The sequence below is a fragment of the Podarcis muralis genome, chromosome 17 (genome assembly GCF_964188315.1).
Source record: "Podarcis muralis chromosome 17, rPodMur119.hap1.1, whole genome shotgun sequence".
NCBI classification, from domain to species: domain Eukaryota; kingdom Metazoa; phylum Chordata; class Lepidosauria; order Squamata; family Lacertidae; genus Podarcis; species Podarcis muralis.
In genome coordinates, this window is record NC_135671.1 from 6,395,730 (window position 1) to 6,421,495 (window position 25,766).

Here is a 25,766-nt window from a genome sequence, read left to right on the forward strand (position 1 = left end):
ATGATTGTGTCTGTGTGTCACATTGCACCTTCCGAGAGCGAATGGCAAATGTGGCCAGGTGCTATTGCAGAAAAACGCATCTTTTGTAGATGGGTTCGCAACCTCCCTGCAGCCAAAAAGCCTTTATAGCAAGGTGTGCCGTGAGAGTCACGCGCCCCCGGCTTCTTTAATTGCACAAAACAGACACTCGACATTGTTCTTTTTGCAATCGAGCATTGTGCAAATTTTATGAAATAAATAAAATAGCCAGCTTTCCCACAGTAGGCTTTTATTTACAGCCCGACCTGGAGATGTCGAGGAGTTTCTCCATGCAAAAGGATGGGAGCTACCACTGAATTGCAGCCCTTATAACACATCAACTTCCACCCTGCCGCAAATAACTACCGCTTGCTCTGGGTCTGCATTGCCGAAGGGGATCTTTTTCTGGCCGGCAGCCGGAGGACTGAGGAATGTCGGGTTTCTGTGGGCTTTTGAGTTTATGCGTGTGGTTTTTCAAAATTACAATCTGCTTTTGAAAGGCGTGGTAAAAATCTTCTAGGAAACTGTTTTAAAGATGCTATCAGTATCATGGCTCCGGCTCCTGGGTAAGCAGTGAAGGAAACCAGCGGCTCAAGCGTTTAGCGTGAAGCACCAGAAATCAAAATATAAAATGGCTTTTCTTTCAAATCAAGTGATAACGCTTTTTAAAACACTCAAACGCTGCCTCGTCCCAAATATCACCGCAACTGGGATAGCTCATGAGACTCTTAATCTCAGAGTCGTGGGTTCAAGTTCCATACAGGGCAAAAAGATTGCACGGGGTTGGACTAGATGACCCTAGGGTCCCTTCCAGCTCTTACCATGCTATGAATCAGAGCCGTCCAATTAAGTAAACTACAAGCCCCAGAATGCACCTTGACTGGTTTGTGACGTTAGAGGGCAGTCTCGCACAGTGATACCGCATCACATGTTCAAAGCAATCTGCACGTTCTCAAGGAAACAGCTCCCACCTGTGCTCCTTTAACTGCCCTGTTTTTGCAATCAGATTGACTCCGAAGCAGAGAAGATTAGCCTATTCAGCATCTTGTTATTTAGTCTCCGAGGCAGGTGAGTTGCAAACGTCCAGCAGCTGCCGACCATTAAATGGCAGCAACTTCTTCAGCTGATTTGGGCGTTGGTTGCGCCCTCATGAGAGCCAGCTGAGTCTTGGAGCGAAGTCGGTTTTATTTTACATTTAAGTCTTTCGCTTGATCAAACGCTGGCCCCCCCTTTTTTTTGTTGCAATGCTAATTAAGGCATCCTAGCTGATTGGATCCCATTATGTAGAAACAGCCCCATTTAAGACGTTATATAGTGGGAGGGGAAGGAGGAGTTGTGTACCCCTGATCCCCTTGTGTTTATTGTAACGTCTGAAAGAGACCCTGCGGGTACAAGTGGACATGCTTCGTTTGGGAAAGCATGTGGCTGGAGAGGGATGCAGCTGGGAGGCTTGTGGAGGAGAGTGACCTTGTGCCATTCACATATTTGCGAGGGGTTTGTTGTGTGTCAAAACACAACACACAACCTCTGTTGTGTGAATGTGCACAGAGACCAGCTGCATGTGCTTCCCCCCATTCATATTTTTATGCTCATTATGATCACTGTAAAGATAAAGGGACCTCTGACCATTAGGTCCAGTCGTGGCCGACTCTGGGGTTGGGGCGCTCATCTCGCTTTACTGGCCGAGGGAGCTGGTGTACAGCTTCCGGGTCATGTGGCCAGCATGACTAAGCCGCTTCTGGTGAGCCAGAGCAGCGCACGGAAACGCCGTTTACCTTCCTGCCAGAGCGGTACCTATTTATCTACTTGCACTGGTGTGCTTTTGAACTGCTAGGTTGGCAGGAGCAGGGACTGAGCAATGGGAGCTCACCCCATCGCGGGGATTCGAACCGCCGACCTTCTTATTGGCAAGCCCTAGGCTCTGTGGTTTAACCCACAGTGCCACCCACGTCCCTTATGATCACTGTAGCAGACATATAAAGCACGGACAAAAATGCAAATCTAGTGCTGCATTGGCAGCAGTCTAGGAGGCCGATTTCTGCCAGATCAAGTTAAAATCTGTGTTTCAGCGTATTAACATATTCTACATTTGTCTCTGCACAGCTCCCCAAATTGACCTGCAAGGGCATAGCAAAAATGACGACCTGCCCTGAGTATGCAAGCGAGACGAGCGCTTGTGGAGACCAGCAGGATCAGTGTGAGAAGCATGAGGTTGTTTTCCGGGAATGTGGCGATGGGGAAAACCTCTGGGACACCTTTGGGCTTTTGCAGATTGACGTGGGATGTGAAAGCCCCAGGGACCAGTTGGCAGAAAACAAGAATTGGTGTTCGGTATGTACAGTGCAAACGACAGACCTGCATTTTGAAATGAGTCCGTAACACAGTGGGGCCACAATAATCCACACAAACAGCAGCTGCTGCCAATATAAATCCAGCCACATGGTTTGAGAGTCTAAGCATTGATGATTAGCAATTTCTTTTTCAAACAAGGGTGATATTTTGCTTTAAGAAAGTCTGAAAGGTCGGCAACGTTGTCTCGGCCTGCTGGCTTCCTCACTTGCGAGGCAAGACGCATGACACTCTTTAATCCATTTGTTAGCCGCACTTGTTAAGGCAGAGGGCAAGGGTAGTGTAGTGTAGTGGTTAGAGTGTAGCACTAGAACTGAGGAGACCAAGGTGCAAAGCTCCATTCAGCCATCATGGTCCTTGTGTGACCTTGAGGCAGTCCCTGCCTCTCAGCCAAGCCTACTTTACAGGGTGGTTGTGAGAATGAAATGAAGGACAGGAGAAGAAAATATTGGATATAAACATGGTGGAGATGGCAGCCGCAAGCGAAGTAAATCGCCCCTTTCTTCCCAGTGTGAACTACAGTCAGCGGCCTTGCATAGTTTCCCCTTTATGGAGCCAGTATGGTGTAGTGGTTAAGAGCGGTAGGCTCGTAATCTGGGGAACCGGGTTCGCGTCTCCGCTCCTCCACATGCAGCTGCTGGGTGACCTTGGGCCAGTCACACTTCTCTGAAGTCTCTCAGCCCCACTCACCTCACAGAGTGTTTGTCGTGGGGGAGGAAGGGAAAGGAGAATGTTAGCCGCTTTGAGACTCCTTAAAGGGAGTGAAAGGCGGGATATCAAATCCAAACTCTTCTTCTTCTTCTTCTTTATGCTTCTCAGCTGTTGACTCCTTTGTGTGTGAGCCAAGCTGGCGTGAAATGAGGGTAACTGGTGAATATATTGTAAAAATGATATTATCCTAGCAGAATTAAATGATACTTGGGTATAATAAACAAATGGAATAAATATCTCAGAGGAATATATAGAAAAAAGTTATAAAACAAACTGTGCGATAAAACCAAGACAAGATAAAAAGTACAACGAGAACGATTGGAAGTTTATTACAGAAGACTTTATTGGATAAGCTATGATGACATATAAATAATTGGCTTTTTAACTGATATTCTTTTGTTATTGTTAATTCCTTTTTTATTTTTATTTTATTTTATCTTTTATCTTTTTCGTTTTTGTGTATAACTCTGTTGTAATCATTTGTAATGTACGACGTTATCTTTAATACAAGACAGTATTTTAAATCAATAAAGACGATAAAAAAAGAGGGTAACTGGTGAATAAGGAGGAATTCAGAATTCCTGTTGTTGCCTGCAGTGTGGAGGTGTATATTAAAGAGCCCAATGGCTTGTATATGCACTTCTCTCTACCTGTGTAAGTACAGATCTTTTAAAAGTGGTGTAACACACAGGATATCGGGACGCGGGTGGCGCTGTGGGTAAACCTCAGCGCCTAGGACTTGCCGATCGTATGGTCGGCGCTTCGAATCCCCGCGGCAGGGTGAGCTCCCGTCATTTGGTCCCAGCTCCTGCCCACCTAGCAGTTCGAAAGCACCCCTAAGTGCAAGTAGATAAATAGGTACCGCTTTCTAGCGGGAAGATAAACAGCGTTTCCGTGTGCTGTGCTGGTGCTGGCTCGCCAGAGCAGCTTCGTCACACTGGCCATGTGACCCGGAAGTGTCTCCGGACAGCGCTGGCCCCCGGCCTCTTAAGTGAGATGGGCGCGCAACCCTAGAGTCGGACACGACTGGCCCGTACGGGCAGGGGTACCTTTACCTTAACACACAGGATACCTGCATTGCAAAACTCAATGACTCTTGTCGCCCATTCCAACTCTATAGTTCTATGATTCTATGTGTCCAAATGTAAACATGATTACATCTAAGTTAAGACTAGGGCTGCAAGCCTTGACACAGGGAGAACAGGCAAGGTCAATCAAGTATCTCACCAGATAATGTGCACCAATGGAGCCATGTATGTTTAGGAAGGGAAAGTTTAGGAGCTTTTAAAAGCACGCACACCGTTTTTAATTCCGACAAGACAGTTGTGTTGGTGAATGCTCCCCTGAGTAATTTTAGACTTTTTCCTGTTTTCTTTACATTAAGAGAAACGTTTTAAGGAAGCAGAGGCACTGGGAGAAGATAATTTTGGCAAAAAAGAGCAAAAGGAAATACGAGCGAGAGCGGCGCAAAGCTAAGCACGCGGAAGAAAAAGGTACGAGCAAAATTGCATTTTTTTCTCTCCACATCTCTTAAGACCATAATATGGGGAGCCATGGGGTTTGGTCACAGCTGATCACAGGCCCTTCGTGAAGTGGGACAAGCCTCCCCAAAAGACAGGAGCAGAACATCTGCTTTGCACTCAGAAAGTTCTGAGTTCAAATCCTGGCACCTCGGAGCAGGACTGTTAAAGGCTGCCTAAACCTTGCCAACAAAGGTCCATATAGTTAAAGCCATGGTTTTCCCAGTAGTGATGTATGGAAGTGAGAGCTGGACCATAAAGAAGGCTGATCGCCGAAGAATCGATGCTTTTGAATTATGGTGCTGGAGGAGACTCTTGAGAGTCCCATGAACTGCAAGAAGATCAAACCTCTCCATTCTGAAGGAAATCAGCCCTGAGTGCTCACTGGAAGGACAGGTCCTGAAGCTGAGACTCCAAGACTTTGGCCACCTCATAAGAAGAGAAGACTCACTGGAAAAGACCCTGATGTTGGGAAAGATGGAGGGCACAAGGAGAAGGGGACGACAGAGGACGAGATGGTTGGACAGTGTTCTCGAAGCTACCAGCATGAGTTTGACCAAACTGCGGGAGGCAGTGGAAGACAGGAGTGCCTGGCGTGCTCTGGTCCACGGGGTCACGAAGAGTCGGACACGACTAAACGACTAAACAACAAAACCCTTGCAAGCTGCTGCCAGTCAGTGTGGGCAGCCTGAGTCAGTGTAAGGCAGCTTCCTATGTTCCTGCTATCATTGGCCTTCTCCTGCAATGTGCAGCTGCAAGAGAGTGCTGTGTCTGCTTTAGGGTACACTTTCAGTTCCTGCAGGGTAATGTTGAGGCTTTACAGGCCTGGCTGCTATTCTGCATGAGCTGAATTTACACCCCAGAAGATGCTCCACCACCCTTTGCAACGTTCTGGGCTGCTGGGTTTGTTGGCAGAAAACATCAAATGTGGAAAGGCTTCCCTGAAGCTAACAGGCATGAGGACCACTGTCTTCAAATGGTGCTTGATTTAGAGGCGCTGATTTATTCTCTTAAAAACATCTTCCATAGGACTTTTACTCAGAAATCCGTTTATTTTAAGACTCTCTGTGTACATAGATAGTTTTAGATGTGGGAGCCCAGCTTTTTAGATGTGGGATCTGAGGTTGAAGCAATCAACTTGGGATCTCTTAAGGGGCCTTGTTGGCACCCAAAACATTCAAATAAATAGAGTGTGCTTGTGTATCTTGCTCTCACATTCATTCTGGTAAGATGCATAGCTACTGTTCTTCCACCTATGAATATGAACCGTGATAATCCTTTCCAAACTCCAATATCAAGCTGTAAAAAAGATCTTAGTACCTAGAAGGCAGGACGCGGGTGGCGCTGTAGGTTAAACCACAGAGCCTAGGACTTGCCGATAAGAAGGTCGGCAGTTTGAATCCCCGCGACGGGGTGAGCTCCCATTGCTCGGTCCCTGCTCCTGCCAACCTAGCACTTTGAAAGGATGTCAAAGTGCAAGTAGATAAATAGGTACCACTCTGGCAGGAAGGTAAACGGCGTTTCCGTGCGCTGCTCTGGTTCGCCGGAAGCGGCTTAGTCATGCTGGCCACATGACCCGGAAGCTGTATGCCGGCTCCCTTGGCCAATAAAGCGAGATGAGCGCCACAACCCCAGAGTCGGTCACAACTGGACCTAATGGTCGGGGGTCCCTTTACCTTTACCTTGAAGGCAGGCAAGTAATCTCACTACTTCATCAGACAGCCTCTTTGTGCAGGGAGATTTTGACCTGTGAGGACTTTCAAACAGGGCACAATCTCATCAAGGACCTTACTATGCACCAGTGCTACGTCTGCACGTTTTAATTTGGCTTACTGTGACGCGGCAGCTAAAAAAGCCAATGCAATTCTGGGCTGCATCAATAGGAGTATAGCATCTAGATCAAGGGAAGTAATAGTGCCACTGTATTCTGCTCTGGTCAGACCTCACCTGGAGTACTGTGTCCAGTTCTGGGCACCACAGTTCAAGAAGGACACTGACAAACTGGAACGTGTCCAGAGGAGGGCAACCAAAATGGTCAAAGGCCTGGAAACGATGCCTTATGAGGAACGGCTAAGGGAGCTGGGCATGTTTAGCCTGGAGAAGAGGAGGTTAAGGGGTGATATGATAGCCATGTTCAAATATATAAAAGGATGTCATATAGAGGAGGGAGAAAGGTTGTTTTCTGCTGCTCCAGAGAAGCGGACACGGAGCAATGGATCCAAACTACAAGAAAGAAGATTCCACCTAAACATTAGGAAGAACTTCTTGACAGTAAGAGCTGTTCGACAGTGGAATTTGCTGCCAAGGAGTGTGGTGGAGTCTCCTTCTTTGGAGGTCTTTAAGCAGAGGCTTGACAACCATATGTCAGGAGTGCTCTGATGGTGTTTCCTGCTTGGCAGGGGGTTGGACTCGATGGCCCTTGTGGTCTATTCCAACTCTATGATTCTATGATTCTAGATGTGAGTGACTGGATGTTCTCTCCCACCCACCCACCCTCCTCTCACACAATTCTCATATTTGCCTGGGTTTCAGATGCTGTTCCCCAGCTCAGCAAGCGGGATTTGAAAGTGATTGCAAAAGAGCGCCTTCTGGAAGCCAAGGAATCGGGCCCTCGGCTGTGTATCGATTTGAGCATGACCGCTCACATGACGAAGAAGGTAGTGGCAGTGAATCATCTCCACCACTTTTTTTCATGGCTGGCTTAAGGGTATTGTGGGTCTCTGCTCTTTGGCTGAGTAGCCACTACAGTGGCTTCAGGTTACGAGCTCTGCTAACCCGGAAGTAGCTGCTCCTGGTTGCGAACGTTGCCCCAGGATGCGAACGAAAACCGTGCGCAGTGGGAGGCCCCATTAGCAAAAGCACACCTCAGGATAAGAACGGTTTCAGCTTAAGAACGGACCTCTGGAACGAATGAAGTTCGTAACCGGAGGTACCACTGTATTGAACACATTACAGGCCACTTGTAAGAGAACAAGGGTGTGTTCAACAACGTCACTTGGCAATGTCTCGATTTACCACCGAGAAATGCTGGTGGGGCAGAGGACTGGACCTTTGAATTCTTCCTCATTTTAAAATACAACACTTTGAAAGCTCAGGTGTCAGGTAAGAGTCTTCTCCCTAACACACGAGTTGTCTGTGTGCAAGAGGAAGATTTATTTCTTTTCTATTTCCCCAAATTATTTATTAGTTTTCCAAATTGTTACAAATCAAACCAAATTGCTTTAATTTAATATACAGTGGTGCCCCGCAAGACGAATGCCTCGCAAGACGGAAAACCCGCTAGACGAAAGGGTTTTCTGTTTCTGAGTTGCTTCGCAAGACGATTTTCCCTATGGGCTTGCTTCGCAAGACGAAACGTCTTGCTAGTCTTGCATTTTTCTCTCTCGCTTTCCCCCCCTTTTTCTAAGCTGCTAAGCCGCTAATAGCCTTTTAGCAGCTTAGCCGCTAAGCCTTTAATAGCCGCTAAGCTGCTAAACCGGTAATAGCGCTAATCCGCTTAGCCGCTAATAGGGTTGCTTCGCAAGACGAAAAAACCGCTAGACAAAGAGAATCGCGGAACGGATTCTTTTCGTCTTGCGAGGCACCACTGTAATTTATTTATTTTTTAAATCAGGTTTCCCGCTCCTGTTGCAAACATATCTCCATCATTTCCTCCTGTAGCCGCCTCATCTCTTCTTTAATATCCATTTCATCCTTCACTTGTTGTTGTCCGTTCTTACAGCAAGCCATTGTCTCCTCCCCACAAACAGCACCTCTGTTATTTCCTTCAAATATAAGATCCATTTCTCGTGTGCAGTGCTTCATAAATCTTGTTGTGTCAGACCTGGTGTGCTGGGAGAGTTGAATGGGTCTGTTTTACTAAGCTGGTGAGGAGGAGGAGCTAATTGAGATAAAGAGCTATGTTGAGTTTAACAGCATCCCTTACAGTGGTACCTCGGGTTACAGACTCTTCAGGTTACAGACTCCACTAACCCAGAAATAGTACCTTGGGTTAAGAACTTTGCTTCAGGATAAGAACAGAAATCGGGCTCTGGTGGCGCAGCAGCAGCAGGAGGCCCCATTAGCTAAAGTGGTGCTGCAGGTTAAGAACAGTTTCAGGTTAAGAACGGACCTCCAGAACAAATTAAGTTCTTAACCCGAGGTACCACTGTATTTTGTACCGAGTGTATGGTGGTTGAGTCAGCCATTTTGGAAAGTACAGTGGTGCCCCGCAAGACGAATGCCTCGCAAGACGAAAAACTCGCTAGACGAAAGGGTTTTCCGTTTTTTGAGTCGTTCCGCAAGACGAATTTCCCTATGGGCTTGCTTCACAAGACGAAACATCTTGCGAGTTCTTGCGAGTTTGTTTCCTCTTTCTTAAAGCCGCTAAGCTGCTAATAGGGTTGCTTCGCAAGACGAAAAAACCGCAAGACGAAGAGACTCGTGGAACGGATTAATTTCGTCTTGCGAGGCACCACTGTACACAAAGTGCTAGGGCAAAAAGGCCCATTGCCAGTTTTCCTGATCGTTTTTCTTTTCTTCCTCTCAAGGAAACAAGCCGGCTTGCTGCTCAGATAAGGCGGCTCTATGGGTCAAACAAGAAAGCTCAAGCCCCCTTCTGGATCTACCTCACAGGGTTTGTGGAAAACAGCCCAATTTACGAAGCATGCCAGAGGATGAATGATGGATTTGCCAGTTATCTTGTAAGTATATCTCCCTCCTGCCTTCAAGAAATAAAGTCAGTGATATTTTGAAGAGCAAACAAAGCCATTTCTTGCTGGAAGAACCAAGAATGTTGAGGTGATTAATCCTGGATATGTCCTTACTTTCTCCAGTTGCTCAACACTGAAGCTGTGGATAAATGCTAATTTCATTCTCTGGATTTGTATTTGCCAGCTTGATTAAATGCTAATTTCATTAAATTCTCTGGATTTGTAATTGCCATTTGCTTATTATTTTGGAAAAACAAATACCCGCAGGCTAGAATTAGGCCAGAGATGGCCTTTTGTTTCCAAAAGATGGCTGCCGACTGCCTTTTAAAAAATTCAATCCCGTACACATGTGTTATATTGTTTTACTATTTTTCAGATGGATGTTACTCCAGAAAGTTACCTCGACCTGTTTCCTTTAGAAAGAATTGTGTATCTTACTCCAGACTCCGAGAACGGTACGGCGTTGCAGCTTTCTGTTAAATCTTTTGATTATTTTAAATGAATAAGTTCTTGCCTTGGGGATTTAGGTTTCAAGTCATCCTGACCAAACTTGTCTCCAGCCAGGCTGTAATATTCAACTCTCAAATTTGCATCTTGTTTCAGCATCCTCTCGAACCATCAGTGTAAGGCAATGCTTTGTGATGAGAGTGCTGGACGAGCCGTCCGCATACCCCATCCTAAGCAACAAATTTTAGATTTGGTTCTTGGTCAGAACAAATTGTGGCAAATGAGAGATATCTCTGCAGCATTAAGTAAGGTAAAGGTAAAGGTACCACTGTCCATACGGGCCAGTCTTGCCAGACTCTAGGGTTGTGCGCTCATCTCACTCTAGAGGCCGGGAGCCAGCGCTGTCCAGAGACACTTCCGGGTCACGTGGCCAGCGTGACGAAGCTGCATCTGGCGAGCCAGCGCAGCACACGGAACGCCGTTTACCTTCCCGCTAGTAAGCGGTCCCTATTTATCTACTTGCACCCGAAGGTGCTTTCGAACTGCTAGGTTGGCAGGCGCTGGGACCGAGCAACGGGAGCGCACCCCGCCGCGGAGATTCGAACCACCAACCTTTCGATCGGCAAGTCCTAGGCGCTGAGGCTTTAACCCACAGCGCCACCCGCGTCCCTGCAGCATTAAGTAGGCCTCTGTATTTTCAGATCCAGGTCTTTTTCTAAATTTGAAGTCAGGGATCAACTTCACTTTGGGGTAGGTGAAACAGATCCCAGGCTCTCTACAGATGTTTTTGGCCATGCTGGCTAGTGGCTTGAGGGGAGTTGGAGCCCTAATCACATCTGGAACTTCCACCCCACTCTGGTGATAGTATGCAGTTCTGCCTATGTGCTCATTGCTAACAGAAATACAAACAAACCTCTGATGCGAAGCGTGGAGAAAGTGATTACCTTGAACAGGGGTCAGCAGACTTTTTCAGCAGGGGGCTGGTCCACTGTCCCTCAGACCTTGTGGGGGGCTGGACTATATTTGGGGGGGGGGAATGAACAAATTCCTATGCCCCACAAATAACCCAGAGATGCATTTTAAATAAAAGCACACGTTCTACTCATGTAAAAACAACCAGGCAGGCCCCACAAATAACCCAGAGATTTTAAATAAAAAGACACATTCTACTCATGTAAAAACATGCTGATTCCAGACCATTCGCAGGCCGGATTTAGAAGGCAGTTGGGCCGGATCCGGCCCCTGGGCCTTAGTTTGCCTACCCATGATCTTGAGTAACGGAATACAGAGTGGTATAGTTTTTGTAAAATACGCAGGGATTCGTGATATGTAAAATGAACCATGGAAAGAGAAGAAGGGAAGTCATTGCTATCTTAAGGATGTAAAAGGAGTATTTTTAAATTGTACATCGGAAAATTTAATAAAAATTATATGTAAAAGCGAGAGAAAGAGAGAGAGAGAGAGGGAAAGTGATTATCTTCTGCAGCAAACTTCGCATGGACACTCCAGATTTCCAGAGAGTTTGTTAGCTTACTTGTGGATCAGCTTCACGTGTCTGGAATGACATGTTTTTGTTTCTCTATGTCAGTCAGTAATAATAATAATAATAATAATAATAATAATAATAATAATAATAATAATTTTTTATTTATACCCCGCCCTCCCCAGCCAAGGCCGGGCTCAGAGCGGCTTACAAGCAATAATAAAAACAAGAAGAATGATTACAACTTAAAAACAAAAATAAAATACAACATTAAAATAATGGAACATTAAAATATTAAAATGTAGCCTCATTGCAGGAGGAGAAGGAAAAGAAAAAAGAAAGAGAGGGAGGGAGGGAATCAAATTGGCTCCAAGCCAAAGGCCAGGCGGAACAACTCTGTCTTACAGGCCCTGCGGAAAGAAATCAGATCCTGCAGGGCCCTGGTCTCATGAGACAGAGCGTTCCACCAGGCTGGGGCCAGTGTTGAAAAGGCCCTGGCTCTGGTTGAAGCTAATCTAACTTCCTTAGGGCCTGGGACCACTAGGGTGTTGTTATTTATGGACCTTGAGGCTCTCCGTGGGGCATACCGGGAGAGGCGGTCCCGTAGGTACGAGGGTGAGAGCATGAGACAATCCAGGGTTGTGGGTTCAAGCCCCAAAAGATCCCTGCATTGCAGGGGGTTAGACTAGATGGCCCTCGTGGTCCCTTCCAACTCTCGATTGAAAAGTAGTGATGTATCCACAGTTGCCTGGCTGAATAGAATTTTTTTCAGCAGGCATTTAGAAGCTGGCACAGAAGGCGCCTGCTGAATCTCTAGTAGCAGAGAGTTTTATTTATTTTCAATTTTTTTATTGGTTTTCACAACATTCTAAACAAACAAACACATAAAACAAACAAACATAAACGAAAGCCTTATTAAAAATTACACTTATTAACATTGTTAAGTGACTTCCTCGCTTCCCCTTGGTTGGATTTCATTGCATGGCCTTCTAACGGTTTTCCAAATCACAGTTCTTACAGTAATTTAACTTAAACATTAACATCCTTAGATCTTCACATTATGAAATTAAACATATTAATTCATCACTTCACTTAAATAAAATCCTAAGCCAATTAAGTATCTGCAAGCTGTTTTCAGTTAATTTAACTTAACATATTTAACTAAGTAATCATTAAATTGGATCCACTCTTCCTGATACTCCTCTTCCTTCTGGTCGCGGACTCTTCCGGTTAGGTCGGCTAGCTCCGAAAAATCCATCATCTTCATCTGCCATTCTTCTATCGTTGGTAATTCTTGGGTTTTCCACTTTTTAGCTAACAAAATACGAGCCGCAGTTGTGGCGGCAGTTGTAGTTGCAGAGAGTTTTAAGGAGAGCTTGGATGGCCATCTGTCACAGATGAGTTACTTGAGATTCCTGCATTGCAGGGCGTTGGACTAAATGACTATCAGGGTTCCTTCCAGCTATTGTTGTTGTTGTTGTTTAGTCGTTTACTTGTGTCTGACTCTTCGTGACCCCCTGGACCAGAGCACACCAGGCACTTCTGTCTCCCACTGCCTCCCGCAGTTTGGTCAAACTCAGGCTGGTAGCTTCGAGAACACTGTCCAACCATCTCGTCCTCTGTCGTCCCCTTCTCCTTGTGCCCTCCATCTTTCCCAACATCAGGGTCTTTTCCAGGGAGTCTTCTTTTCTCATGAGGTGGCCAAAGTATTGGAGCCTCAGCTTCACGATCTGTCCTTCCAGTGAGCACTCAGGGCTCATTTCCTTCAGAATGGAGAGGTTTAATCTTCTTGCAGTCCATGGGACTCTCCAGAGTCTCCTCCAGCACCAGAATTCAAAAGCTATACAATTCTATAATGTTTCTGTTGCCATTCTAATGCTGTCATATAAATGTGTCCCTGTTTTTTTGTTTACACACATGCTCACGTTTCTTTTTTGCATTCCAGCTCTCGAGGAAGTCGACCCACAAAAAGTGTACATCCTTGGAGGGTTGGTGGACGAAAGCATCAGAAAGGCAAGTGCGTTGCACACGATACAAGCTATGGTTTTGATGGAAACTTCTGTGTGTTTTCAACTTTTAACATTAGTCATGTTGCAGCTTATGCCCGTGCTTCGGTATCCTCTTGTAGTGAAAAAGTTCCCATACCTTTTCAGGTGGTAGTTGGGAAGAGGAAATTTCAGCGAATGCTGCTTTCTTCACCTTTCCACAAGACTGTATTCCGATTCTTGCTGCTAGAAGAAAATTATTAGGGTGTCCATATGCAACTCTGTTCCTTTTAAAAATTAGTGAACGCTCTGTGGGGTGGCTGTAGCAGCTGTTGAGTCTTTGTGTATAATTTTATTAAGTTTTCTGTTTTACAATTTTAAAATACTCATTTTGCATCCTTAAGATGTCAATGACATCCCTTCTTCCCTTTCCATGGTTCATTTTACATATTGTAAATGCCTGCATATTTTACAAAAAACTATGCCATTCAGTATTCCATTATTACATCCACCAAAACTTACTTGCGCTGCTTAATTTATCTTAATGCTGCCAGCGTTTTCAGCTGTACAGTGGTACCTCGTTTTTTGAGTGTCTCGGAAGCCGAACGTTTCGGTTTTCAAATGCTGAAAACCCGGAAGTAAATGTTTCCGTTTTCGAACGCGCCTCAGAAGTCAAACGCCTTCTGCTGCATTTCCCCCCAAATTTCTCCATTGACTTTGCAGACTGCCCTTTGCGCTTCAGTTGTCAAATGTTTCGGAAGTTGAACGGTCTTCCGGAACGGATTACATTCTACAACTGAGAACAATTATTTTCCATATATTCAATAACTGTTTTCCCGTTGTAATGGGAATTGGGGTTGCTTGTGCGTAAACTCCAAACTGTTCCAAGCTGGTTGTATAGCTAAACCTTTCCCTGGTTTGACAGCCCTCACAACGCGACTGTCTCAATCACTGGCAGAATCCGTCAGTGGGCGTTTCCTGAACTTCTTCCAACATAAGAATTCCTTGACAGCAAGTCTCCGCCTAGCTTCTCTGCGCGGAAGCCTTCTGCGCAGAGTAGGCGTGCCAAGCGGAGGTCCTGCGCTCTCCCCGCTGATCTCACTGGAAGAGTCTCAGAGCCTTCCCTCCGAAGTACTCTCAGCCTCCCCTTTCTTCCTGGTGTCACCTTGATTTCCTTCCCCAGCGGAAGCTCTCTCTCTCTCCTTGCTAGTTCCCTCCCCTGCATCATTGGGGCGACTTCCCTCTCCTCTGGTCTCTGATGTCAGTTCCCTGACACCCGTCTTCTTTAAACATATGTTCTTATTGTTCTCAACTCAGCTGTTGTGTCTTTGTGTTGAATTCCAACTCACTCACAGGCTCCTGGTGAGACAGCCCCCAAGGGACCATTTGTGTGACTTTTCTTTTATATATATATTTACAGAGACTCACCTTCCAAAGAGCCCAGGAAGAACATCTGCAAACAGCACGGCTGCCAATCCAAGAGTACATGGTAAAGAACGCCAATGCAAAGAATTACCACTCCACAACACTGGCCATCAATCAAGGTGAGGTTCTTGCAGTGTTTGCTGGAAGTTTGTTAGCATTCCTGCTCCATGATTGCAGTCATAGGATTGTTGTCTTTCACATGACAGTGTATGTTTTGACTCCAGAGTGGGAAGTGACAAAGACAGGATGTTTGTGTTACTGTGTTCTGTGAAGTGGGACTATTGTCCTTTGTTCTTTTTCTCTTTGCTGTCTGATGCTAGAGAGAGAGGGAGCCATGTTGCAGTGCTCCGTGTGTATTTGTATGTAAATAATGTAGATTAGCCAAAATGCTGAGTTGCTGAGGTCTGTCACGCAAGCTGCGAAGACTCTGCAGATCCCTAAGTGTGTCGGTTGGCATCGGCCGCTGTGATGTTCGGGCTGAAGAAAGCTTTTGAAGCTCCCGAACAAATGACCAGGAGGGAGAGAACATGCCAGTTGGGCATGTTTCTCTATCAGGGTCCTACTCGAGTGTAGGCTGAACTCCTGACAAGAACGCATCCCGTAGGTGATGTGCTGCCACCAGTTTTCAAATGCAACCTGCAGCTGCTGTTTGTTCCGTTAAATGGGAGGGTATCCTAAAGTATTTCCCCCTCTTTTTGAGCTGGGACACCATAATGACGCTGTCTGCTCGGGTCCCAAAGCAATGGTCTTATTAATGTTGCTTTATGTAGTGCTCAGTGGAAGCTGGTCCATTGATATAATCCCATATCTTAAGCCATTATTTATCCTGATACAATTTCCCCTTGTCCCTGAAAACTGTTGAAGATCTATAAGATTGTACTGGAATTTTGTGTAATGGAGTATATGATAAAGTACACTTAGGACGTAGGAGAAACAGGCCTTTATCAGTTTGGGGAGGATTTCTGGGGCTGTTTTTCAATATGATGTTGGAGATCTTCTAAACCTTCTATCTATATGATATTGCTCCATTTATTTTGAACAAAGGAAACAATAATTATAATCCCTGTTGCTAGAAATGTAATTGGAAGGGAGGTTTGGGGTTTGATTTCAACCCCAAATAATTTCTACAGTTTCTACAATTTTTTATATATGCTGTAAGCCACTCAGAGTGGCTGGGGAAACTCAGCCAGATTGGTGGGGTATAAATATTAAAATGATGATGATGATGATGATGATGATGATGATGATGAATGGGTTAGTGCCCTACCAACCTTAGGCTGCCATCAAACCTAGTTGTCTGCCTTATTACTTCCAACCAGCTATGGCTTCCCCTGGTGTTGGTCTTCCAGCCTTATGCCCTACCCTTCCCAGTGGGTACCAGCCGCTCCTGGTAGCCCGGTCTTGTGAAGAATGGGGAGTTTGAGAAGCAGGGAAGGGAGGAAAACTTTAGATGAAATAGATAGTCTCCCATTGTGGTTAGGCTGGTAGAACCAAGAGCATTCTAGAGCTCTTATGTGGTTTGTTTTCTTGGCCCATTCTCGCAACCAAATGGCTGCCTGCACCTATACTAAAATGAGGGGCATAATTCAGCCAAAGTTAAACAACTTCAGGCACTGTTAGGATATTTCCGTTCCACCTTAAAAGGGAGCAGGCTGTGAGTCACAGAGTCTGCGTATTTCCTGTTGCACAGGATGTTTATGTTTTCAGTTGCTTTCATTTTTCTCTCTTCGTGCCTGAACGCTGTAGCAGGCGGTCATGTCTTTTCTTTGTTCTGACCAACGTTGAATAAACTGTAAATATGCTCTCCTGCTGTGCATCTTTTGCTGTGTGAAGTCTGCTGAAAGAGTGTGCACCAGCCTAAGAATGTGGCAAGCTATTTCTGAGGCTTCGTGTCGCTAATTGCTGATACTGCGTGACTGCGTGACTACGGGAGATCGATGGATCGTCCGGCAGCCGGCTTGGGGGCTCAGATGGACTTTATCTCCCTGGCAGTATCCCAACAGATTTTACTAGGACACAGTTGAGCCTGTGCCTGACACTTCCGTTGAAATTGACAAGTCTTGCTTACAACAATGCTTATACCCCATGCACATTTTAAGCTTTTGGTGTCTGGGATTGAAGAATATCCATTTTGCTGTCTCTCACTTGTTCCTCAGGTTGCACTGTTATAAAAGGTACTGTGTAACTCGATAGTATGAGGACTACTGAGCTAGCTATGTGTTCATGGAGCATTAGATTTCAGCTAATTCTCTATATCAGAGATTTTAGGAGACTCGTAGAGAATTAGCTGACTCCCTGGAAAAGACCCTGATGTTGGGAAAGGTTGAGGGCACAAGGAGAAGGGGACGACAGAGGACGAGATGGTTGGACAGTGTTCTCGAAGCTACAAACATGAGTTTGACCAAACTGCAGGAGGCAGTGGAAGACAGGAGTGCCTGGCGTGCTCTGGTCCAGGGGGTCACGAAGAGTCGGACACGACTAAATGACTAAACATCAACAATGCTCCATGAACACATAGCTAGCTCAGTAGTCCTCATACTATCGAGTTACACAGTACCTTTTATAGCAGTGCAACCTGAGGAACAAGTGAGAGACAGCAAAATGGCTATTCTTCAATCCCAGATACCAAAATTGTCACAAGCTTAAAATGTGCAAAGGGTATAAGCATTGCTGTAAGCAATGGGGAGGTTTCCATAAAGAAGACGTTCCAGCTGCTCTGCCGCCTGATAATAATAAAAAAATTCTGCAATCTCACAATTGTCTCCCAACTTTCATCCAGTTCCCACTAATCCCTATAATAATCACATGTGTTTCTCTCAGTGCTTGATGCCTTGTCAACTTTCTACGAGACCAAGAGCTGGGAAGAAGCCCTCAAAGCTGCAGTTTCTCCTGGGAAAGGATACGTTCTTCGAGACCCAGCACAGTGAAGTGAGGAATCGGCATGCAAAAGTGGGAGAGAAGTTGATAATGAGGTGGCTGGGTTAGAACCTGTCTTCAGTGACCCTCACCTGCTGAACTGATCCCCACATCTCTGGAGCCAATCCGTCGTGGGGCTAAACAGTTGCTTGTTCTTGTTGAATCTGTGTTAGGAGAGGGGGTTAAAATACCTTGACCTTCTTTAATATTGTTGTTAGCGACCAATGGCGAGAACATTTTTTCCTTGGGTAAACTGGGCATTTGTTCTGAGAGCTGCTGCTTTTTTTTTTAGCGGTAAAGTGTTTAATAAATTTATTTAATAAACAAGCAAGTGTCCCAAAGCTTGGTTGCGTGGACACCGGTTACATAGCGCTGCGTTCGGGGTGGCCTTGGGCTCAGTTTGCGGAACTCTTGACGGGAGAACGCGCGGTGGCGGCTTTGCATCCCTTCCTCTACTTTGCGTGCAGTGACCATGGGAGATGTTGAGAAGGGCAAGAAGATCTTTGTCCAGAAGTGTTCGCAGTGCCACACAGTTGAGAAGGGAGGCAAGCACAAGACTGGCCCTAACCTTCATGGTCTTTTTGGCCGAAAGACTGGTCAGGCTGAAGGTTTCTCTTACGCAGAGGCCAACAAAAGCAAAGTATAACCTGGGGAGAAGATACACTGATGGTTTACTTGGAAAACCCCAAGAAGTATATTCCAGGAACCAAGATGATATTTGCTGGCATGAAGAAGAAGGGGGAGAAGGCAGATTTAATAGCATACCTTAAGGAGACCACTTCTAACCAATGGCTTCTGCTGCCTTACTTATTTCAGCACACAAATGGAAATGACTTTCTGATGAGACTGGTTTTTAAACTTTCTATTTTTACATGCATTATATTGTAACAACTTCAAAAAGCCGCCTCGTCAGCCAGAGAACTTTTGATCATGGATGGTTCTTAACACATGTACTTGATCTTACATTATAATTTATAGAATTGTGCAGTCAGGCTTGAACGAGTACAGTCAGGGTGACTGTAGTGTTTCCTGATCATGTAATTAAAAAACAAACAACCCCTGTAAAACAACAACAACAAAAAGAAACAAACAAAAAACAAGCAGGTGTCCCACCATTGGCCAGTGACCCTCACCTGCTGAACTGATCCCCACATCTCTGGAGCCAATCCGTCGTGGGGCTAAACAGTTGCTTGTTCTTGTTGAATCTGTGTTAGGAGAGGGGGTTAAAATACCATTGACCTTCTTTAATATTGTTGTTAGCGACCAATGGCGAGAACATTTTTTCCTTGGGTAAACAGGGCATTTGTTCTGAGAGCTGCTGTTTTTTTTAGTGGTAAAGCGTTTAATAAATTTATTTAATAAACAAGCAAGTGTCTCAGTATTGGCTAATGGGTAGATGACTCTTCCAACCCCTTAGCGGCAAGGAAGCTGATTATATGGCGTTCTAGTTCTGTGTGTCAAGAGAGCGATGCCTTATACCAGGTGGCAGCAGCTCTCCAGGACTGCAGATCGGGCATTCCCAGCTCTACCTTGAGAAGCTTGGCATCAAGACTTTCCGTGTGCCAAGCAGATTGTCACAGAGTGAGCCGGACAGTCAATTACACAGTTCAAAGTTGGAGTTACGCAACTCTTGATTTGCAAAAACACAATGGCTGAGTGCTGGGCCTAATGAACACAGCAGCTCATTCCTGGTAGGTCTTCCTCCATGAAATCAGGTGCAGAGACTAAAGGTCCTCACTTCCTCACAGCCATCAATGTCTCGTCCTCTCCAGGGCTTTCCCCAAGCAATCGGAGACTGCCCCTTCATGCCTGTCTTTGCTCCTCCTGTTTCATGCCTCTTCTGGTTCTGGGATTTGGGGAACTAGTTGCAACAGGAGGGGGAGACATCTCTCTCTCTCCACCAGAGTAATCTCATGTCTCCTGGCTCCCATCCTCTCCTGCCTCCGATTCCGGACTTCTGTTACAGACTCTCCCAGCTCACTAAGCCCTGTTACCTCCTCAGCGTTTGACACCTCCTCTTTCCCTGTCCTCTTTTGACCACTCATCAACAGTCCATGACACAGAAGCTCTAGCATTGAACTGTGACCCTTCCATGAATGTGTAGCTCAAGTGGAGGAGAACCTACAGTGATGGATTATGGGACTTTAGGACAGGACAGTAACGCATCAGTCGCTTCATTTATTACATTTGTCTTAATCATACAAATTGTCAGGCATCCAAATGTCTTGGGCCATCTCATCTAGGTTATACCTAGCAGGGTGAGAGAATGGGATCCTCCACATCCCATGGGGCCTCCAGTGAGAATGGGGCTGACACCTGGTGTGGGCTTACCTGAAATTTGAAGACCACTAAAGTTTCTCCTTGTCTTCTTCTTCCCAATTGAAGTGCAGAGTGTTTGAAGGCGGGGACATTCGCAGGGAAACCAAAATGCTTGTTTACAAAGCTATTGTATTAGCAACCTTACTGTATGCTTGTGAAACGTGGACCACTTATAAATGCCATCTCCAGCTCCTCAACGCAGTCAATTTATTATCAGTTTACGATGGGGTGGAAGGTTCGCAGGTTAGGAAGGACTTGCTCACAAATTTATTGACAGCTGCACAAATTATTATAGCTAGGAAGTGGAAGGGGCAAGCAGAATATAAAATGGAAGAATAGTATAAAGAGGTGTGGGATATAGCTATTAATGACAAATTAACATGTGCCATTAAGGTAAGATGGGGAAGATGCCGGAGAAGTTATTTTGAGAAGATATGGAGGGTGTTTGTAGAATTTGTACTGTTAAAACGGAAAGGGGTCAAAGCATCGCAAGAGGTGTTGAAATTTTGGGAGGTTGGATAGTTACAGTGGAATAGTTTCGGTGATGGGGTGCACATTTTTATTTATGATTTATTATTTTGTCAAAAAATAAAAGAAAGTCATCCTGCTCAGACAGCACCATGAGTCAGGTGTTCAAATAACATTTTAATATTGAGTAAAGAGCTCTTTTCCTTAAAATCAGTGCCATCAGCTCAGCTGGTTAGGGCGTGGTGCTGATAACGCCAAGGCTGCAGTTTCCAAAAGGGACAGCTGCATATTTCTGCATTGCAAGGGTTGATGATCCCCCGGGTCCCTTCCAATTCTGATTCCTTGAGTACCACTTTGTTTTCTTTACTATATTAATTTTGTGCCTGGGGCTCACTTGCATCCTTCCTTGCCTGTCTATCATGAGTCTGGACTCCCCAAATCTATTGGTTCTGCCTCCTTACAAGATGTTTAATGAGGTTTCCACCAGAGACCTGGTTGGTGTCTAGTGAACAGTGGTTGTTTAAAAGTTAGGGGTAGCCAACGTGCTGCCCTTCAGATGTTCTGTAGTACAATGCCCATCATCCCTGACCATCGGCCATGGCGGGATGTCTTATTCCAAAGCATCTGGAGGCAATCTCACTCACGGATTATCCTGCTTCGGGGGAACCCCTGTACCCTCCTATCACCCGCAATCCATCATATGGGTACCAAATTCAGGCTCTTGTGGCTATTGCCAAAGTACCCTACAATTTTGAGACCCTAAATGTAGCTTTTGGGTGGGTGGGGATGTTTATTTGCTTTTAAAATAAACCATTTCTGGTGAGGGTTGACCGATTGGAACTCAGATGAAGAAAGCTCTATGACAAAACTAACCGGTTTATTGTGGCAGGAACTTTGAGAAGACAACAGCTCAATCCATACGAGATGCATGAAGTAGACAAGAGTACATACACCGGAGGCCTGAGAGATGAAAAGCCAGCAAGGGGGGGGGGGTCCCTCTATAAGTGCAGCTAAGAGTATGTGGAAAGGTAACAAGCAGCGGACAGATTTTGCTTCTCAGGTAAACTACCTGTATGTCGCTTTCAGAATACTGGCTGCTAATGGAATCCATTTTCCAAGGAAGTTCCAAGGACGCTCGGGTTGCAAATGTGATCCATGCGGGATGCACATTCACAACCCGCATGCATTCGCATGCGCAGGTTGTGATTTGGTGCTTCTGCGCATGCGCAAAGCGTTATTTAGCGCTTCTGCGCATGCACGACTGCCGAAACCCAGAAGTAACCCGTTCCGGTACTTCTGGGTTTTGGCAATCCGCAAATCGAAAAAACGCAACCTGAAGCGGCTGTAACCCGAGGTATGACTACTGAAATCCAATGAGGAGGCATGTCCAGCATGACAGCTCCTCCCTGTGGCACCGAAGTAAGTGGCTATAAGCAAAGGAAAGCATCTCACAACACTTCCTATGAGGCAGGAAGTGTGCACTGTCAACTTTCTGGATCACTTCCCGTCAGCCACGTCCACTGAGGGGCCACTCCTGGGGAGCCATTAAGTCAAGTGTGGCTAACCTGTGGCTAACCTGGACTCCCATCATCCCTACCCACTGACCATGCTGGCTGGGGTTGATGGGCATTGGCACAGGTGCTGGGTTGCTTCAAAGACTGAGAGGGCCTGGTGTGCATGTGTCATGTCGTGTGTCTCGCGAGGCTGGTGCAACAGGTTGATCGCGATCTACTGGTAGATCCCCGGGAGGTTTCAGTAGATCGCGGTCAATCGCTGGGTCCCTTTCCTTAGTGTTGGTAAAAGATAATCTGGCCCTGCCCCGTTGCCCTGCCCTCTATTGTTGCACAATCTGCAGAACAGGAGTTTACTGTTTGTTTCCCCAGCGATCTCTCTTGAGCTTAGGTGTGAATCCTCAAAAATCAGGGCTTTCCTGCCTAAAACAAGCTCAGCAACTTTGACCCGAACCCCCCAAAAGGGGGTAGATTAATGCTAGTTTTTAATTCTGTGAGTAGATCACAGTCTCTTGTGAGTTGGCCAGCCCTGGTCTAGCGGAAGGCTGCACTGACCTTTGCAGTGTCGGGAGCTCCTGCGCAGTTCAGTACGACCTCACGCCTGCACGGTCCCCACGGCATTTCCAAACACTGCGCACACTGCTGCAGCCTCCTACTGGACCATGCAGCATCAGGAGGTGCCCCGGGGACCAGTGCGCTTGGCGTGATGTTGCACCAAACTGCACAGCATCTCCCGACACCGCCACACCTGCGGGAAGGCCCAATGGGGCCTGCCACAGGTTGTGGAATATTTAACTTTTTTTGGGGGGGGGGAGCTGCCCAAGATGGCACCCCTGGGTGATGGGAGTCCAATAGGGACAATGAGGCACTCTGTCCCCTACACTGGAGCCACTTGGATTAGATAATTATCTGCTCTGCGTGTTGTTTTGTTTGTAAACCCATCCCAGTCTGCATCGCTTAAGCATGAGGAGCCCTGATTTTCACCCAAGCGCACGGAATCGTCTGATGCGCTTCCCTCAACCTTGGCTGATATCTGTGCAGGTTGGCACACCCAAACTATAACTTTAGAATGTTCTCAGTACTTCAGTCCGGGCGACAGACGGCACTCTCTCTCAGCTATTATGGGTTAGCGGCAAATTGACACTGGAGACTGCATGCATATAACTGCAGCTGTTTACACCCTGAGTCACGCAAAAGAGACGAATCTCTTGTGTTCTTTACCTGTGGCACATGGGAGGGGAAAGCAAGTTGGACATGCACCAAAATACTATTCTGCATGAAGGCTGAGCAATCCTGCCAAGTTCAACTCATTTAAGCCATGAGCACTGATATCCATTAGAGAGAGGAACTGTTCAATTGCTTGCTTCAGTCCAGCTGTTACATATCAGTTTGTCTTGACTGGGAGGTGGGCTTTTAAGGACAGACACTTGGCTAGGTCGTTCCCCGTTGAAAGTCGGACAGGCACCTGTGCAAAATCCTCCCATCTCATACACAAGACGAGGCCCTGAATCGTTGCACCAGGCAGAAGAGAGCTGCACTGAGGGCAGTGTACTGGCACACAAGGAGTCTTATGCTCAATTGGGGATAGCCCCTCTCCCAGGCTTGCTGTGCCGCTTGGACAAACTGGCGATAGCTGTACGCGACATCTCTCAGGTTGACAGCGAGGTCTTTGTGCCTCTTGCTGCAAAGGCCACAGTTTGTGAACTGAAAGCACACTTCGGTCAGCTGGAGAAGGTTCTGGAAGGTCTCCCGAATGGCGTTTTGCGTCTCCGAGGAAGGCCCATGTGCTTTGATAACTTTCTGGCAACTGGACATCAGCCTTTGCGATTCTGTGTGCAAGGTGTTCTTGTTTTCTGAAAAATGGGCCAAACATTTATCCCGAGGATGCTTTATTCTGCTTCCCCCAAACTGCCGCAAAATTCCCTGTAGGTCTATAATATTATCTAGCAACTGGTGGAAGTCAAAAGGTGAGGCACACGTTCTATCCTTTAAACAGCTCAGCACTTGAATACGAGAGTCTGGAGGCAAGGCGTGATTTCTACAGTCTTTGGGGTTACCATTCACGTAGTTATGCTCTAGAATAAATCTCGTGGAGTTAAAATCTAAAGACGGAGAACTTCTTGTTGTTGGTGGGGTCGTTAACGGCTCCTCAGAAGGACCACGTGCAACTGGACTGGCGAATTCTAATTCTGCCTCGTCTAGCCCATGGAAACAACTTGCATAAGTCAACCGGCAACTGCACCTGTCTGTTTTATGTTTTGGCGAGAATGACACTGCAGGTGGAGACTCTGTGGTCTTAGAGCTCCCTGGTCCTTTAGCATCATCTGTTGAGCTACCAGAACACAAAAAAGACAACTCTGAAATACCGCTTTCCTCACTGAGCCTCGTAGACTTACACGGATTGTCATGCGAAAAGCCACCCACTCCGTCTGAAATGCCAGCTTTCCCCTGCTCCATACTCTTCTCTGTAGGGACAACTTGGGGACTGGGCAGTTTATTTTTACAATCCACATGGGAGGCATAATTTGTGAGCGCTCTCTCCTCTGGCTTCTGGTCACCAGCAAGCTCTGAAGACCTATCCAGAGGAGGAGTCATGGTTGACGACGACCATTGACTTGGGACATCATCGTTTAAAGAGACCTGATCTGCAACCAGGTCACTTTGGCCAACAATTCTCTGGTGCTTGTCATTTACCTTCTGCTGTGTTTCTCTTTGACCTCCCGCTGAACTAAAACCAAGCTGGGAGTGGTGTGTCTTGATCCCTGAAGCACCATAACACTTGGAAAGGAGCTCATTTGCTTTGGAGAAACCCGGCCGTTTGGCATCTTCAGATGTTGCTACAGAGCCTTCACTCAGCGTTTTGCTGGTGTCTTCTTGGAGCAGTAAGTTTCCGGGAGGTGCCTGGCTTGAGCCACGTGAGGCCAGGTCACCTTTGATTCTTTTGCAGGGACCTAGCACAAGCTGCTCGTATTTCTCCACCTTCTCAGCAGGAAGGAGATCCTGTTCCGAGGTTGGCACGCGAGGCGACACTTTCCCTTGGTAGCTGTTCAGAGACCCGGAGGGTTTGGTAGTGGTGTGTGTTATCTCCTCAATCAATACATAGCTGACTCCTCCTGCTTCACGTGAGACTTTTGCTGTCCCTGCTGCACTGCCAGATATTTTCTTTCCTCCAGAGACACAATGGTCCTGAACTCTGCTAGCTGTTTCTGTAAGTCCTTCTGGTTTTTCTTTGTAAGTGGTGTCAAGGTCATGAAAGGAGATTTCTGACACAGCTAAACTACCGTCTTGCTTCACTGTGGAGAAAGAGCTACGGGCGAGGTCTGAACTCTCTGTTCCTTCCTGAGCACCCTGGAGACGAATGGCCAAGACAGGACACACAACTGAATCGGTTAATGACTTGGTTTCTAGTGAATCGGGCTCCATCTCCATTAAGACAGGTGTATTTTTGGCTATCTGAGCTATCTGTTCGACCTCAAGGAGAGCAGAATCTCTCTCAGGGTCCCTCAAGGAGGCCACAACAGGTGAGGAGGAAAGACCTGAAGACCCAGGTTCTCCTTCATAGGACAACTGATCAATGTTTTCCAGGGACTGAGTTGGACCTTGTGGGAAAGTAACTTGGGAGGTGTAATTCGTCTCCAGGAAAGACCTCCTCTTCCTCAGGCTGCTGTTGCCACACCTTGGCTCCTTTTCTGGCCTGTGTTTTGTCCTCCTGCTTTGCCTTGACAGAACATTTTCACCTGAGCTGCAGCTGGAAGACACTTTCAGGGTGCTGCAGTCTTGTACATTTGGCAGGACCGGGCCTGCAGAACCTAAAAATAAGGAAGAGACTATCAGTGTGAACAAAGAAATGTTATTTAAAAAAAATATTATGAGGATAAATGATCTGTTTGTTTAAAACCAGTGGCTACTGAAACCTCAATGTT

The 25,766-nt window shown here is 46.2% G+C and overlaps 2 protein-coding genes and 1 pseudogene across 2 annotated transcripts in view; 2 read left to right on the forward strand and 1 right to left on the reverse strand.

The window, feature by feature from the left end:
• Window positions 1-915: 915 nt before the first annotated feature.
• Window positions 916-17,887, forward strand: TRMT10B (tRNA methyltransferase 10B). The gene is made up of 9 exons (XM_077921616.1): window positions 916-1,086; window positions 2,122-2,349; window positions 4,463-4,571; window positions 7,131-7,255; window positions 9,128-9,280; window positions 9,666-9,744; window positions 13,165-13,232; window positions 14,625-14,748; window positions 17,450-17,887. The coding sequence occupies exons 2-9, from the start codon at window positions 2,155-2,157 to the stop codon at window positions 17,554-17,556; spliced, it is 960 nt and encodes a 319-aa protein (XP_077777742.1). The 5' UTR covers window positions 916-1,086; window positions 2,122-2,154; the 3' UTR covers window positions 17,557-17,887.
• Window positions 17,888-18,010: 123 nt separating this feature from the next.
• LOC144326016 (cytochrome c pseudogene) lies at window positions 18,011-18,911 on the forward strand (annotated as a pseudogene).
• Window positions 18,912-21,190: 2,279 nt separating this feature from the next.
• Window positions 21,191-25,766, reverse strand: part of FRMPD1 (FERM and PDZ domain containing 1) — an 85,341-nt gene continuing 80,765 nt past the window's right edge. The window contains exon 17 of the mRNA XM_077921619.1: window positions 21,191-25,652. Coding sequence (XP_077777745.1) covers window positions 23,329-25,652 — 2,324 coding nt within the window. The 3' untranslated portion in view covers window positions 21,191-23,328. The remainder of the gene's footprint in view (window positions 25,653-25,766) is intronic.